Source organism: Falco cherrug, chromosome 2, assembly GCF_023634085.1.
Source record: "Falco cherrug isolate bFalChe1 chromosome 2, bFalChe1.pri, whole genome shotgun sequence".
Lineage (NCBI taxonomy): Eukaryota > Metazoa > Chordata > Aves > Falconiformes > Falconidae > Falco > Falco cherrug.
This window is the reverse complement of record NC_073698.1, coordinates 90,554,557-90,572,676: the sequence shown is the minus strand read 5'-3', so window position 1 is coordinate 90,572,676 and position 18,120 is coordinate 90,554,557. Positions and strand designations below refer to the sequence as shown.

The 18,120-nt window shown below is 36.7% G+C and overlaps 1 protein-coding gene across 5 annotated transcripts in view; it reads left to right on the top strand.

Moving 5' to 3' along the window:
- CNKSR2 (connector enhancer of kinase suppressor of Ras 2) overlaps nucleotides 1-18,120 on the top strand; it is a 220,769-nt gene that overhangs the window by 80,960 nt on the left and 121,689 nt on the right. For all 5 annotated transcript variants that reach the window (XM_055703082.1, XM_055703081.1, XM_055703079.1 and 2 more), the window contains exons 6-7: nucleotides 8,663-8,782; nucleotides 15,411-15,470. In XM_055703082.1, coding sequence (XP_055559057.1) covers nucleotides 8,663-8,782; nucleotides 15,411-15,470 — 180 coding nt within the window. The remainder of the gene's footprint in view (nucleotides 1-8,662; nucleotides 8,783-15,410; nucleotides 15,471-18,120) is intronic.

Below are 18,120 nucleotides of genomic sequence, written 5' to 3'. Positions count from 1 at the left end.
GGGGTCACCACGTATGATTTCACATACCACGTTCTCTTCATGACACAAGGAAACAAGGTTCTTTATGAAAGTGAAAGGCAATGACTTATAACCAATTAGCAATTCGTGCACTTAGTCAAGGAAATCCTTGTTGCAAGGTATTGTTCCCACTAAGGATTGAAGTCAAATTTTAAGAGATCCTTCTTACATAAGTAAAAAAGAACTACAGCTACAGAAATGTATACAAATTAAATTACCATTATGTACTTCTGTTCTTTAGGATACCAAGAAATTTACCATCTTAGGAGCAGATCATTGGATCAGAGTAGTTGATTTTTGTCCACATTACCTATTGGTCCAGTGGTTTACTTTAGGTTGAACCTGTGTTCTGGTTCATTGCTCAAAGTGTTATTTTTGGATTCCTGTGCCATGGTTCAGGGGCTGGAGCTCTGTAAGCACCTATCTATCTTCTGTGCATGGCACGAAGTAAGCTTTGTGGCAAATAGGGATGGCGAGAGGGTGTGTGAGCACAGGTGCGGGGGGATATGAGATCACTCTGGTACTATTGAAGTGCATATGTAGATAGCTCAAAAATTAACCCATTGCTGAGTCTTCATGCTTTCCTCTAAAGCATGGTGGAGTAAGCAACATCCTTCACCAAAGGCAAGATCCCCAATTAAATGACTGGTTGGTTTGCTTTAATTAGGTAGGGCCAGAAAATAGTTAATGTGCTTATATTCTAATGGCAGATGTTTCTTTTGAAAAGCAAATGAATGCCCTTTTTCTTTTAGTGATGGCAGTGTGAATGTTCATACAGAGAGACTGCTGAATCACCTTGTCCATAGCTAGTATCTCTTAATGTGAATAAACTTACTCAGATGTTAGTATTCACTAACATCTTTTAGATATCACTTTTTAGATATAGCTAATATGTTTAAGGAATGGTGTTCTGTGGAGACAGAACTGTATAGCTTCACCCTATATTCCAGAAAAAAATATTTTTTTTCTCTAAGCAATTTGACTTCCAAATGCTATATAAAAGCATTTTGACTGTCACTCACAAGATTAGGTTAAGTAGTAAACTACTCTGTGTATGCAACTAAATACAAAATATGTATCTAAAGTAAAAAGATCTTATGGAAAACTGATTAAGTTTTAAGAAGAAATTACGTACTTCAACTTGTTTATTTTTTCTAAATGGAGGTGCAAAGTACGTCTGGGAAAAAATGTCTCTTCTGTAATTTTATGCCCTAGAATTACAGGTGTGTTCAAACAACTATTTTAAGGACAACTATATTTCTTAAAGGTTTTTTAGCTGTGAATTCATTCACAGAAACACTTGGTTTCTGTGGAATAAAGAAACATAAAATCACATGGGTTGGTTTTTGCTCATTAAAATGTCAGTGCTTTGGAAATATTCATGAATACAGAGAAATGCTTTATATTTCTGCCACTTCATTTCTCAGTATGTTTTTTCCAGGCTACCTTTTGCTCAGTAAGCAATGTAATAAATAATTAAATAAATAATAATAATTCCAATTATTTATTAATATAAACAGAAAGTAAATATCACCAGAAAATAATACCAATAGAAATAGATGGCAATAAAAAGTATTAACTTGAGAAGAACAGGTTTGGGCCTAAATATGAAAGCATAAGTCATAGTGTGGTGTTTGCTTCAAAACTGGAAACTAGTACACTCTTGCTAGTTTATATTTAGAATCTTTATATTGATTTAACTTGAGTTGATAAAATGTATGGAAAATGGCTCAGCTCGAAAAGGTATCAGTTCTGCTTATTTTGGGGAGTTATGAGTTAATTGTTATGAAATTCTGAATGGAGCTTAAAAATCTTTGAAGAATAATTCATTGATTTCATATAGCTGTTCAAGGCTATATATGATGGAAATATCTAGTTCAGATTAATCCATGTGAAGAAGTAGATTAATAAAGAGAGCAGAGCAAGAATGACTAATTATAGAAAGCAAAAGCTGGGCTCCAGTCAGATTAATAATAAGTGTTAATTTGAATGTTTTTTTTAGTTTATTTCTATAAAAAAAGAGAATGTTTTCCTAAGAAATTTCACTTTCTTAAAATTATGCAGCTTTTTCTACAAAAAAAATACCGTTTTATTGAGTTGGAAAACCATAGAAAGTAGAACTGCAGAGTGAAGTTAATGTTCAGAAGATTTTGAAAAACAAATGAGCTATTTAAATTAAAAAAGAGCTACTGAGTTGAAAAAGAAAGGAACAAGTAATGGATCAGAATGTTCTCTTTTTGCTAAGAGCCTTGCAGAAATCACAGTGACAATAATTCACTCCTGCCTACTATATTGTAATATTTGTTATAGAACTATATAACGGACTAAAAATGCATTGTCAAAGGTATCCTTTTTATAGTTTTACTAAAGAAAAAATTACCACCTTCTTCCTTTCAAGAGTCATACCTTGCCGGTTGGGTCCAGCAAACTTCACTCTAATAGAAGCCTCTCTTTCCAAAGTAAGATTTAGTTAACTGTTTAAACTTCATATATACACAAATGCAAGTCCAGGCCCAGCTGGTTCTGAGATTGCTGGGGTTACTGATGTATTCCCTACAGTACAACAAATGTTTTGGACTAAAATTAATTGATTAATAATTATTTGGTTTGGCTTAAGATAACTAGTTATACTTGATCCTAAATGTAGCAAGTTGCTTCGTCTAGTCAGTTGTAACTGAGCTTTTTTTTTCCAAACAGATTAAATTTAACATTGCCAAGACATTTTTTTTCTTACTTTTAGCCTTGAACATGCATGTATCTTACTGGCATCCCATCCCTCATTCAAATGACGTGTGTGAAAGCTGATAGCTGAGACTGGTGCTTTTCTTGCCCTCAGCCCTGGGAGTGTGTTTAAGCCAGGATTCTTCAGGTTTGCAGATACTTGGTGAGATAGATTTAAGCTTGGTCACTGGCCTGGGTAAAATTAAGGACAGGAACAAACAGAAGTCTGTTTGCTTGACCCGAAATGCTTGGTGACCCTAGAGCTGCTTGAATTGAACAGATAACAGATGTACAGTTTGAGGAAAGTCCATGGCCTCTGAAGCTAGCTGTGTCCCAAAGTACTTCCACGCTGCTGCAGAAGGCAGACATTTTCACAGTGCAAATTGAAGTAGCCACTATCAGAACAGATGCAAATCTAATTTAGTCACTTTTAAGTCCTCATCCCTCTGACTGAAAGAAGGATCAACTGTGAAAAATCTATTAGAAATTGGTACACTACAGTCCAAAAATACAGGCAGAACCTAAGTATTAGCTTTCATTCTTTATGCTCTGGGGCATAAACTAGTTGCCTACTGACTGAAAGGAAATGTTTTCCCTTGAATTTCTACCAAACAACTAGATGCTGTGTGGTGATATTTTTCATCTTTCTTTGAATCATTTAGTTTTGCACATAAAGACTGTGCAAAGTTTGTCACTGAATAGAGAAGAGAATTTATTACTAAAGTGCAGTGATGAGTTACTCCAAAAGAGAACCGAAGTCATTGCCATAAGGCTTATAGTGAGAACAGGGACTGTGTGACAAAAGGAGAAAATGTAATCATCTGTTGATTTCTCTCAATTAATATTTTACAACTTACTTTTTTTTTCCGGCCTGGCCAAATCCTTTTCCTTTGTTGAGATACCTTGCACATTGAAAGCTGAGTGCAGCTTGAGGAAGGCCAAGCATTCTTAATGCCTGCTGATTTTGTAGGAACATTGGGTGCTCATCTTCCTGTGTCTCTTACTGTAGCTAGTACTGCATTGCAGCAGAGAATCAACAGTTACAAAAGGTAAAGGATCCTGGTCTTGTTAACAGTGTTTTCATAAGCAGAAATCTAGTTTTAAAAAGTAACAAAAGGTAACTACCATTTGAAAGAAAAGGTGAGTTGTACTGTTATCAGATTTTAGTGAAACTAAAATAGATGTCTATGATACAGCTTGTGCTGAATAGTTATGCTGAAAAATAATGTGTTCATAAATTGTTAGGAAAAAAATGAGTAGCAGAAGTTGTAAAAAATGAGTAGCAAATTAATTGGGTAGCCTAGATGCAAAATATTATGTCAGCTCATTACTTTCCATAAAATAAAACAATAATGTTAAAACTTTATTATTATTTAAATATAATGATGATGATGATGATGGTGATGTAATAATAACCCCCCTGTAGTTCTCACACCTACATAATTTGTCAAATTGGCTTTGCATTTGGCAAGGTGAAAGCTCGGGTGAAGTCTGGGAAACTTAAGGAAAATTTAGTCAAGCTAGAAGTAAAGTAGCATCAAACATAGCTTCAGTTTTAGGCGGGGTTGTTGCTTGACTGAATGTGGAACAAACCTGATGAGCCACAGTGTGAACTGTTGAGGAAGAGCAGCATGGAGAAGTCAAAGGTTTTTTACTTGGGAACTTTCTAAATACAGCGTCATGCTGCCTCTATTAAATTAACGTTATTCCTATGCCATGTGGCAGCATCTTTCCCATGGAAGGTCCTGATCCACTGAATAGGTCCAAGGTCTTTTTCTGTAAAGAGGTCTAATGGGGAGGAGGCATGTTCCTGGTGAAAAGGCTCTTTTGTCTGCGTACTGATTTATGCTGATTGGTATATTAAAAAGCCTTGGCCACTGAAGACGACAGCAGTAATCTGGGCAGAAACTGGTTGGTAACTACATTCAGAGCCACTGGTTAAACTCTGTTGTAAGCTGACACAGCTGTGCCCTACATGTCCCAACACAATCCAAGCTCCAATATGTTCCTGAGGCTGAATTTCCCTCCTCCTCCTTCTCCCATCCTCCACAGATGCACACAGACACACAAATCCAACCCACAAACTGTGAATGAGATGCTTCTGAGAGTAAAGGCAAGGAAAATTGTATTACTTTGCCTGTGTCAACCTCTGGATGTGTTTCCAGTGAGAGCTTGTGTACCCTGTCTTTGCAGTTGGGAGAGGGTACCTGCTGGTTAATAGTGGGCCCCTTGCTGTCCTGCCTCTGGGCAAGCTCAGAGTTCATGAAAATTCACCTTTCACACAAACCTGATAGACACTTGGTCCTACTTACAATCCAAGTCTTTAACCAACGGGTATTTAACCAAAATTATTTAAATCTATAATAGTTAAGGGAAGCTTGTTTGATTCTCTGGCTATTCTAACACAAACAGTCTTCTTACACTTTCAGAGGAAAACTAAGAGTTTTTAGATATTTTCTATTAGCAGCTGAAAGTTTTGGATGGTTGGGCAGAATCCACGCCCATCTTCTAAAATAAATTTTCTCCCCAAAATCTTGAAATTATGCTGGAACAAGAAAACTGAAATAAAATGCATAGCATTCTGAAATTAAATGGAAGTTTAATAAAAAACAAAGTACTTGGTCATTCCTTGGAAGCCCAGGCAACATGAATATGCCAGTTAGCTATCCAACAGCAGCGAGTCTTGAATTCAAAATCCTCCTACAGCAAACATCCTTTCCCCTCCAAAGGAAAGGACAGTTTTCACAAGTAAAACAAAACATGTATTAATGAAGTAAGTTTGATGACAGGACTCTTCCATAATTACTAAGCAGATGACGTTGTGATTGATAGGTCTTATTATCTGGAGTAACTGTTTCTTGAGAAACTATGGATGTGGTTAGTTCATGTCATGTTGTCTTACTGAATCGCTCAGGTCCACTAGTGCTCTATTAGAAGAAAAAGACTTGATTCTGTTGGCCAGAAACCGAGAGAAGTAATTCAAGAATGTTTTTGCTTTTCTGTGCCTTCTGTTTTCTTTTGCCATTTCTAGTCACCTCTGCTACTAATATATGGTAATCAACCTGATAAAATGTAATGGAGCTTTAAAAGTTCTCTGTCTTCAACTTTTGTCTTCTCCCTGGTAAGAACTGGGTACTCGTCAAGTAGGAAAAAATTTGTAGTAATGCAGCAGAGTTTTGCCCCAAATATCATTTTTCTAGGAAGACAGTTATATATGCATCCCCACATTTTGAATGAGTGTTTACATTTTGGAAACATCATAGAATTTGAAGCCTTAATCTAAAAGGGAGTTCTCTAGTCGTATGGCCTTCTCTAGGGACTTTGCTGTGGCTCATATATTGTGCTTAGACTGGGCATATTGTGCTGTTGGATGTCAGTATGAGTATCTAAGATGGAAAGAAAACTGCAAGACCCGAAAGACAATAATCTTTTAGAAATGCATAGAAACATATTGCAGATTTTTTTATCATAGTAACTTGGTGATTTTTGGCATCCGGTATTCTCAGAGCTCCTACTGGGGAATATTCATACCACCTTGTTTTCGAATTGCAACCAATATAGCCACATTGGAATGCTGATCTCCATAGACTTACTGTATAGACAGTCTGTACTCCTCTCACGGAGAGGCAGAGTGAGAGCAGCTGCTCCAGGGAGCTATTTAATGCATGTCAGCTTAGGCTTCTGTTCAATGCTAAATCCTGGACTTGCCTCACTCCTCTCCTTTCCCCATCATCTGTCACGGCAGCCAAGGACTTTTTTTTTAAGGAGGATCCACACCTGTGATCTTGAAATGGCATACCTTGTGTTAGGTGGTAGGAACGCTCCTTTTCTGTGCATTTTGTAATCTGTCTGCAATGCAACAGTTGGGAATTGGACAAAAAAATCATACATTGTTGTATGTATGTTGTAAATACAAGTTTCTCTGTAACTGCTAAGGACCCCATAAATTTAGTAGTTTTGGAATTAATTAGTAGGAAGAATAGGTGGGTGAATACAAGTCTAAAGATACATGAAAAATTCACTTTTCATCACCAGAGAATTATTTATAACATAGGTCTTCTCACTTTGCATGTGGTGAGCTGAGCATTCTGTAATTTTCTAAAAGTAATTTTTCAGTAATTGTCAGTGCAGTTACAAGAGAAATGAAAATAGAAATAACATGCCAGCATTGTATTAAAAAAACCCCAATCAAATAGAAAACCTAAGCTTTCATTTTTATTATGGAATTTTATATCATTTTTACCTTTTTAAAATGTCAGCTCAAAGCAATTTCCATGTATCCAAAAAGACATAAAGAAACCCCAATCTTGCAATAAAGTTCACGTTTTCACTTCTTCCTAAATCAGGTAAAGCACAAAGGATTCTTAACCCCATTTTATATATTTCTTGACTTGCTTTTTTCAGTAATGATTCTGCAGCATGAAATACAGGTAAAGCAGAAAGGGTAGTGAGTGTGTGTGTGCGTGTGTCTATGATTGAAGGGAATATTTTCTGTGGAAGAAGGTGATGTTGGTAATATAAATGTTGTTATATTTTCCATTTGATTCTGATTTGTTTATTCATTCTGAAACATTATTTTTCAATAACATAAGCTATCTATATACAAACCTAAACTTCCAACTGTTTGTAAATAAAGAGAAGAAAATCCCAATGTAATGGTCTGTAGCAGGATTAAGATTTCACTGTCACTAGATTTCTTTTTTGCTTTTGTCACTGAAGTTTTTTACTTTCCTTTTTTTGTAAGGTATTTGTAGTTTGGCATTTGGAATTAGAATGGTGATTTGGCAAGGACGTTATACCCAGTTTTATATTACTTTTCCATAGCATTGTTGCAGTTATTTTTTACTTTAAAAAGTATTCTTTGCAATCTTGAAAGAGTGGTTGGTGCAGCAGTTGTGTACAGTTGTGTTTCAGTCAGTTGAGGAGTCTGGTTAGCTTTCATCTTTTGAATTTGAGACCAGTTAAGCTGGCTCTCACTCGGTATTGGAGCTACCCATGGTTTTGGGACCAGAAGAATGTCATGAATTTCAAGAGTCCCTGAATTTGCTGGCAAAACATGCATTTGGAAACCTGAACCAAGAAATCAGTTTTAGTTGCTGAAAGGGGACTTCACTGAAAACATTGAAACTCTCAAATATCACTTGCTTACAAAAATATGAGAGAATGATAGGAAAAAAATCACAGCTTCCTGGCTTCCGAGAAGAGGTTTTCAGGAAGTAAGATGTGAGGAGATACACAGTACCCATTTGACAGTCCAAGCCAGTTTAGAAACTTTTTTATTTCTGTCTTGCTGCAGAGAGGTTGCCAAGGATGACAGGTTTAAGAATTATCCCATCATGAAGTGTTTATTTATTGTAATCTTCATGCCTGCAATAGTAAATCATACTTGGCAGCAGTAGAACATGAGAGACAGTCCAAAGTCTACTAGCATGTTTTATTAGTATACAATACACTTCAGAGTTAATGGGAGTTACCCATCATTGAGAGCCTGATTTTCATCTGTGCTGAACATCTGCACATTCAATGGAAATTAGTGAGATTTGGGGGCAAATTAGGGGGGCTTGGAGCTTACCACACACTCTGTATGCCTGAGCACAGGTCAGAGGCAGGGCACCTAACCCTGAGAGTGCATGAGAGCATTTTGTGCAGTCCATTTTTCTCTCTACTGAGATGCAAAAGCATTTGCCTCTTGTTCTTCCCTGGTCTGATGCTGTGTCAGTTCAGGATCATCACAGAAAACAGATTTTGTATTGTACTGCTGATTGAGACCTTTCCCCCTCCTTCATTCCCTCTGCCATGTAGATTCAGCCATGTGATTTAATATGTACTTTTAAAATGCAGCAGTTTAAATTATAGATTGATATGCAAATAGTTAACAATGATATACTTATTAAGACATTTTATTTTCCTTTTTCTTTCCTAGTGTAAAACTCTCTCCGGTGTCTGTGATCACATTATCTCACTTTCTTCTGATCCGCTGGTTTCCCAGTCTGCCCACCTTGAAGTGATCCAGCTTACAAACATCAAGCCAAGTGAAGGGCTGGTAAGAAGTACGCAGTTAATCAAACCCATCATCCAGGATAAGAAAGTGATTTTTTTAAAAAATAAATTGTATATATGGAAAGGAATAGGACATTTTAGCCTTGTCTATTTTAAAGCCTGAAAATAGTTTGATTTCTCATGCTAGTTTGGTTTCCCATGCAGCTGGGCCAACAGTGAAGTATTTTGTAAGGCTGACTGATGTATGCAAAGAGTTTAGTGAACAGGGAGATATGAGTGAGAAATTCTTGCCGTTTATACCAGCCTCTGAAAATGGTTCAGATTGTTCTAGGATCCTGAAGTCTGAAGGGATTTAAATTGCTAAGATCAACTCAACCAAGAAGTTTGCGTGGGCTTATGCACAAAACCTGTCAAATTCTGGAATATGCTTCATATTATTTCTGGGTTATAAAGCTATTCTCTAAGTTATTCAAGGGCTCTATAGCACTGCTGAGAAGTAGCTTATTGAATTTTATTGCAAGAACCCTGCATGCTTAATCAGGTGCTTGTAAAGGCTTGGTGCAGCCATCCTGTGTGTGTTGTTCAGGAGCTGACCATTGATTTTTTGGTCACTCAAATATCCAACATTCACTGCACGGAGAAAACCAACACTGATAACAATTACAGCTGTATCACTTTATATCACTAATAATATCTCTTCCCACAGTCCTTGGAGGTAGTAGAAGGTGATCAAAATACAATTAACTTTTTTTTTTTTTTTGCCTAATGAAATAGCTTTTGCAACTTCTACCCAAGTTTTCTTAAATAATAAGGACTACTGCTGTACTCTGGACCTGTGTACAAGCAAGTTTTTGAAGTTGGTTGGATGGTGTAGTTAGGGAGAATATTTTGGTTTGTGGGTTGGTGGTTGTTGAGTTTGGATTTGGTTTGCTTTTGATAAGTTTGGTATGCCAAGGTATTTAGAGCAATTATACAATTATACGTTAAAATAATATTCCATTTTTTTTGGAGAATCACAGTTCCAATATGAGAAAAAACGCAAACATTGGGATGAGTAAATATTGCCCCCATTCTTTGTTTTAGTCTGCTGTTTGTTTTTCCTTCCTCCACTGGCTTGCTTTTTGATCTCTGAATCCATTTCAGACTGATCTGCCAGGATTTCAGCCTTCATGGATTCTATCCTCCCTCTCTTTCTTCTGTAATTTTAACTCTTCCACCAGCTCACTGCAGTCAATCTTTTGAAGTCTTATCTTCTACTGTAATGAAGAAATCTTATTACCCTTTATCTCGATCACCTTTTTTGGAGTTCTGTCCATTTTTATTTGAACTTTTATTTCTTTTCCTTCCTGTCTTGTGACTGTTATTTTCCTCATTTAAGTCTTTTTGTAGGGTGGTGTTAACCCCCAGTGACCAAAAAACGTTAAGTGTTATTTTTGTAAATAAGAATGTGTTTCATGGGTTTTGTTCCTACTGGGTAGCTGATGGGATAGAGAATATCTTTCCCCTCTGTGCCTCTGTTTTACACCCTCTGTCTTGTCTGTTTAAACTGGAAGCTCTTGAGGCAGGGCTTTTTCTTTTAATGTGTTTATGAACCAGCTGAACAAGGTCTTGATGCTGAATGAGGACTACTATGTCATTGTCATAAAAATAATTATATGCATTTTTTTAAAATGGAAAACACCAACTGTGCAGTATATAAGCCTTAGAAGGATACAACGATATTTTGATTCCGTCCTTTTTTTTTCGACCCCCTTTCATCTTTGCCTGTATGCCAATATTCTGTTAGCTCTGTATTGTTCTGTCTCCTCTAGATTGTGAGCTCTCCAGAGCAGGCACTGAGGATGATATATCTGAGCCGGAAGGTTGAATATCATACCTTTCAGTTTGTTACAGTGCTAATCTTACTAACAGATCATCTTTGTCAGGTTGATCTTGGTGCTTTATATGAAAGCTTTGCTTTTGGGTTCTTGGGGGTTTTGTTTGTTTATTTTTTAAAACTGATATCTTTCAATTAAGATTCAGTGAATGCATGTCAGTACCGCCCTATTGAGTGCTAAGTGTGTCAGTTCAAGAATTGATGGTGGAGCTTATAGTTGTGACTATCCTCTGCACATCAGGAGCACTCGGATGAATATAAAGCTTGATAACTTCTGGACCTTCTTCCAGGATTTGTGCAATGATGGAGATGGAAAAATGGATTATTGTCAGCTTTCTTCTATATTCTTGACCCACATGACAGTTTGTGCTGGATTTACCAATCATTAAGTAAAATCTTCTATAAAGATGGAAAGACTTCAAGCAAAGGAAAAGGACAAGGATGCCTGCAAACTCGGAAGATTTTTTTCACCTAGCATAAACAGAATATCTAACATGTCTCAAATTTATTATCTAAGACGCTAAAGTACATCAGGGAGAGAAAAAGGAAAGGAGAAGAGAAGGAAATTAAAAGTTTGGAAAACAATGCTGTTTCCTTAAATTCATATGGTAAATATATGATGGAATTGAAAAAATGGTTGGAGTTTTTTTACAACTTAAAACAAGTTGGAGCACTATTGGGATGTTTTAATCAGCACAAATAGTTCCTTCATTATGTTTGATCTTTTCTTGTGGAAATGTAAGTATCAGTCAGAGGTAAATGTAAACTGTCAGACTAATACCTTAATACAGAAGGAACAGGTAAAGGCGTTGCAGAATTCACAGTATCTTAAGATATTAAAACTAGCTAACACCTATCAGAAAAAGAGACTAAATAACCTGGCAAGCAGAAAAATGTTGTTAGGGTGTAATGTGGGGAAACTCTTGCGTACTGGGTAAAGCAGTGTTACGGGTCGGTTTTAGTATTGCTCTTTTTTTTTCTTTTCCCTCTGTCCCTGGTACCCAGGCGTGGTTATGTGACTGGCTGCATACATGTGTTCTCCAGTGGGTGTTGCTGTGGGAAGAAGCGGCCTGCAGTGGCTGTGAAGTAAGGGTGAAAAGGGAGTTGTCAGAGTAGAAAATTATTTTTAAAGTCCTGAAATGCTTTAATGTGGTAAGCTTTGCAATCACCAGCATGCTCCCATGTGTAATCATTTTTTTAATTTTATTTTGAGGACTTGGCAGTTGTTTCATCTGTATCAGTAAGCAGAATTTAATTTTGTGTGTTTTTACACTACTGATGTTCTAGAAAGAGACAAAACTGACTACTTTAGGTAATATCTTCTGCTGGAAACAGACTTTTAAAAATATTACTGCTTGACTGAAAACAGTGAGTGTATTCAGCAAAGCAGAATATTCTATGCCTTGTGTTAGGCAAAAAAGCAGGTAACCAAGTTTTCTATGGGAAGTTTTTCTTCAAAAATTCAACCATTTCTATTTTATCGTTATTTTAAATATAGAACAGAGTATCAGACAACTGTGGCAAGGGTTGATCTTTAACGTCAAATCCTTTTCCTTGTTCATACTATCATTTGAATCCTACACAGTTCGGGTACTGTGCTATGATTTCAAGTTGCAGCTATTCACCTAGCTTGCTAGATTCAGAAACACAGAGGTGAATTCACCAGAACATGAGACTGATTGTTCTGGGTTCCTCTTTGCCTGCTGAAGCAAACACAAAATGAGCCTGTCATGTAAAAAATCACCCCTAAAATACAAGTCGTAGGTATAGTACGGTGTTGCAGTTTATTAAAGGTGCACTGCTGACTCTCTGGCTAGAAAGTATTTTCCAGGAGTCCCAGTGTACTACTGTTCCTAATATTTCTCTTGAGTTACTTGGTTTGACATACAGGAGGAGCTGGGAAAAGATTATGAACAGGGTTTTGAGAACTGTTTGGAGTTAAGAGACACATACAGCTTTGGGGGATTCCATTGGTATCACAGTGAAAGAGTATAAATTCAGTTGTGTGTGATAAAATAGAATTAGTATCTTCTTTTCCATCCAGCTTTATATACAACATGTTAAAAGTATATCAAATTCTGTTGTCGTTCTTTTTTTTTTTAAAAAAGAAATATAGGAAAAAATGGCACAAGGTCTCTTTTCTAACCCTTAACCAAATAATAGTTCACATCAAGATAAAATGTAATGATTAGTTTTAAATTAGACTTCTACCCATAACTGATCAGGACAATCTGATGTAATGGCGCGTGAATTAATCTTTAATTTAGGCATACTTTGCTCTTGATTACTAGGGTGGTTACCTTATGGTTATTTTAGTCATATTAACTGGATTATCTTTTCTTTTATTTAACCTAACTTGTTCTTGTAAATTCATAGTGACAATGGTATTATCTTTGGATACCTAAGATGTGTATCTGCCAATTTGTTTCAGTACAAATAGACAGCACACACACTGATCTCCCTCGTTTTCTTGGTTGCTAAAAGTACTGTTGATATTGTGCAGCCACAAGGAGGCAGAGAAGGGAAAACTTATAAATTTACGTCTATGATATTCTTATTTCCATTCCAGACCAAACAACATAAGCCAGAAACATTCTCTTCTCTGTACCGTTTCCCATATATTGTACACTTAATACAAGGAGTGTAGGAATGTGGGTGAAGGGGTAGCTCATCTTTCTGTTGTGAAGTGTTACGTCTCCCCATTTAAAAGCTGCTTTAAACATTTAAACAGAATGATGTTGGCTTTTTTCAAAATTAACATGTCATGGTACTAGTGTAACATTTATTAATTTTGCACATATGGAATAAATATAATCTGGGGGTTTTTTTTACAGCTTCCCTCTTCCCTCTCTTTAATAATTTGTGCAAAATCTTGATCTTAGCCTTTAAAGAAAATTCTACAAAAGTTCTTTCTCCTCTTCTGTGTTTTCAAAGTCTTTTAGATTTGTAGAAAAGGTTAGATGGGATGTGAATTGCACTTTGCCATGATAGCATACTGGGATAACCTTACTATCCTTCAAAATAATGCTTTGCATGAAACTGAACACTATGTAACTATTAAGTGTGAGATTTTATCCTTGGCTTTCACCCTGATGTTTTAAGTTGAAAGCAGTAACTTGCTGTCAATAAAAACAGACATGACGTTCTTCAGAAATTGCTCCGTGTGGGGACCTGACTCACAGTTCCTGTCACCATGAAGTCACCATGATTTCAGCTTTTGCCATGTTGCAGGATATATGGTCAAGCCACGTAGATCCGGATCCTGAGAGGGATTTAGGCTTTGAATTTTGGTGGTTTGAGGGTAGGTATGAGTACCAAATAACAGATACCAACATATCTCAGCCTCTTGTGTGGCTCATTACCCTGTCTGTAAATTGTGTCTATTAGTGTTTCCCTACCTCACAGGGGTGTTGTGAGGATAAATGTATAAGAAATTGCCATTCTATATTTGAGATAACTGAGTTAAGCAGGAAACTACATGCATGGATCCATTACTGGAAACAGTGCTGAAGGTGCATAGAGGAGCTGGAAGTTGAAGGATGATGCTAGGGGCTTCTATCTATGTAGCAGCGAACAGGTTCATGCTTTATTCTCTTCTAGCTGTGGCAACCCAACATGACAACTGGATTTAATGCCATTACTGCTATGTGCTGTGCAGAGAAAAACAGGAGTTTAGTTTTGAGCCCACTCACCTAAGAAACTCATGCAGTACCTTTTTTTTGCTGGGGATATCCTCCACTTTGTTAAGTGGGGGGTAATTCCTTGTTCCCATACCAAAATGTCTGTGAGTTCTGGTCCCAAATAAGATTAGTCCAGCATGATATGTCTTCTTTGCCTCTTCACCACAGTTAATCATCAATGAATGCACTCTGTTCCTCAATCAGGAACAGACTTCTTTGTGGGACTGTGGTTAAAAGAAGTAGTAGGTTATGGAAAGGATGTTTAATCAAGCGCTCAATATTTATCTGCTTTCTGTGAACTGGTTGGGGGAAAGGAGATTCCTCTGAAGTTGTTGAATGCTCAGTGTATGCCAATCATCTCTCCTTTTTCCTCCTTTCATTGTCATAGTGGATGCTGTTAAAATATTCGAATTATGATTTGATGAAAAACCAGATTTGAGATGCTGTCTCAGACTATCCATGCAGAAACTTCCGTCTGTTTGTATGCTATCCCTCATTTTCCATATTTTTAAAAGAAAGTGGGATAGCTAACAAAGTTGATGTTTAAGTTCTCATCATTGAGTTTTATAGCTGAACTGTTCACTGAGATGAGTGAGGCTATCAGAAAGTGAAAGTCTTAGAGCCATTTTGCAGGCATATTTCACAGCTTTGGTTATCAGTTTGAAAGTTACGTTTGCAGAATTGTCTGTCAGAAACTCCAGATCTTTTAAAGTCTTCTGTAGCTTCCAAAGCAAAATTGAAGTATTGATCAGCCTAAGGCAATTTGTAAATCTGGATGTTTTTGTAATCAGGTGTTTATATTTTGTAGTTGAAGGAGTGGACTATAATAACCGGGAGTATTTATGGAGATGACTGTAGTAAAAGTTTTAGTTTGCTATTGCTAATTAGGGCCAGAATCATTTGGGCTGTTGTTCTTGAAGTGTATGAAAAAGCACTTTCCTATCCAGAGATAAATTCCTCATGGCATATATTAAAAGTCCACAAATCTTAAAAAAAAGGAAAATTAAAAGAAAGAGAAAGAAAGGCTTTTCTTTTAGAGATATGCAAGTTATGTTTGGATGGTGCTGGTCTGTGAAACACTTTAAAAATTCTTTCCCATGATGTCTTTTTCTTAGGGTATGTACATTAAATCAACATATGATGGTCTCCATGTAATTACTGGAACAACAGAAAATGTAAGTATTGTTAATACTGTATGTTCAGGCCTGGAAGCCTTTTTGACCTTATCTGTGGTTTATGCTTTCCCTTTGCTATAGACTACATTTTGCTTGCAAAAGTGTGCTAGTTGGCTGTTGAGGACCTATAGCATGTTGGACAGCATAAATGCTTGTGCTTGTTTACCTCAGAATTGAAAGAGTTGTTCCCAGTTGAGGACCAGGAGAATCAGTTTTGATTTGTTCTTGCAAGACATCTAAAATGCTGCAGTTGATCAAGATAGGAAGTAGCTGTCTTGGAGTTACTGTGCTCTGTGAATAAAAGATAAATGCCTTTGTTATGTATAGGCTGATATGCTGGAGTTCGCTGCAGTATTAGACAAACAGCTTTTATATTTTCCATCTATCGAGCTTTATTTTGTAATAAATCAATGCATGGAAATGAGGACATCCCTTCACATTGACAAATAACCATGTATATCTGCATGAACTTCTGAGTAATGCCTATAGAAAGGAACACTTATTACCAGTGTACTAATTCTCACTGAAGGTATTAAACAGCAAGCAAAAGATAATAGACTACTTTTCAGATGCCTTTGAAACATAACCTCCTTTCCTTGTACACTTTATTTAGAGAACTGGTTGTCTGTTAGGAAGTGAGCAAAATGATAATTTTAGGGGGAAGGGCTTCTATCTGTAATCTCCAATGAACATGGAACAAGCACTAAATGACACTGAACTGTTCCATAATGGTTTAAGCAATTCCTTTCAAAGATTTTGATGGCATTTTCTTAAAACTAAGCTGTCAGAAATGTTTGTTTTATCTTGCTACTGTGTCACACTGCAGAAGGTGCAAGCTAGCTACATGGTATTTACAGCTGCTGTCTGATCTTCAGTGAGGTTCTGTTAACATCTCAATAAAATAGGAATATTGTTTTCATCCCTTCACAGGAGGCACAATCTGGTAGATTTTCTTCTTTCTTTTTTTTTTTTTTTTTCCTGCTGCAGACAGGATATCCATGGACTATACCCAATACTTAATATCTGTTGTAGAACTTGTGTGAATGCCACCTGTCTCAGAATAAGGAAAACGTGGAATTTCAACCTTGAAATCAAAATTCTAGGGAGTCAGGTCTACAGCTACAGATATCATCACTGAAATTAGCAAAACTAAACAAAACCAACAAAACCATAGCTGAGCTTAATCTAGAAAATACATAAAAGAAAGAGGATGGGGTTTGCAGTTGAATTTCAGATTAAAAATGCAACCATTTATCTCCACTTCTTACTAATACTGGATTTAATTTCCCAAGGGCAAAGATAAAAATAAAATCTTAATGCATTCCCTCAAAACTCTTATCTTTTGTGATTCATGAATATAATTTAAAGCCATGTCAGGAAGCTTCAGTCATGATGACTTTTCTGCTGTTGTTACTGACTCTTTTACTCGCTGTAACACCCTGGAGGTGCTTGTAGCAGACCAAGAAACTGCAGTCTGCTATCTAGGGAAAAAGCTGTTGTGTATTAAAACATTTGTGAAAATGAGTAACACTTAGGAGAAAGTAAGGTGTCTCCTGTTTTTAAGCACACAGCTGGTGGCTCCTTACTTTAAAAAAAAAAAAAAAATGCGCTATGATTCTGATAGATGGCTGGAGAAACATCTAAGCAGCATGACCAGAGCAAGGTCATGATGGTGAAGATGTACTCTTACCTGTTGATGTTGACATGTTTACTGTTTGTGATACAATTTAACTTTTAGGAAACAGTAAGAAACCAAATTTTCTTCCCTTTGAATAAAATTGTAGCCTTTTTCTTTCCAATTCTGCTCCTCCATGTGAGTTTTTGGCAGACTTTTTCTCTGATGCTTTTCTGAAAGAACACAGAGAAACGCTTGTCTTTTTAATAAGCACAGTAGCATGGCAATGCTAGCCACATCAATGTAACAGAGGAGATTTTGTAACCACAGTTTTGCTTTTTCTGTTTGCCATTTGAGGTGTTTGATGTCTGGCTACAAAGCCCATTAGAATTTGGATCCTGCTGTTTAGCATCAGGACTCATCTCTCCCAACACATCGGCCCTGCAGTTCAAAGCAGCTGAGCTCTGAAACTTGAATTGTGAGAGAGCAGGGTTCCTCACAGGTCACTGCCCTATAAGAGTTTCTCTCTGGTGGTCCTGTAGCGTTAGAGCAAGCTTGGCTTTCTAGTTCATATCTTCTGTCTTTTGTTCGGAAGTAACGAATCTAAAGGGTGTCTTGGTCCAGCAAGAGATTACAGCTTTCTCGTTGAGTAGCTCTTTTAGAACATGTCAGAAAGATTCTTTAGATTCACAAAACAAATATATTCTTCAAATAAGGACATTTTTAAATTTGGTTTTCCAAGAGAAAAGAGTATTATCTAAAGTAATAGCACGCAGTGCATCTCCAGCAGGAGTGTAACTTAAGGGGGTGGTCCCAGTGTCCCTGCTTACTGTGCAGTGGTTTATCCTTAGATGTCAGGGAAAAGAGGCCTTTCAGAAGAAATAACACCAAAATCTCCATGGTGGGAATGCAACAAGTGTGCTCCAGGGGGTCTAAACTGGTCTTTAAGACAGTGTGGGTATACTGGGGGAATGGGGCAAAGAAAACATTAAGCCTAAAGGACAATGCTAAATCTATTCTTAAGAATAAATCCTA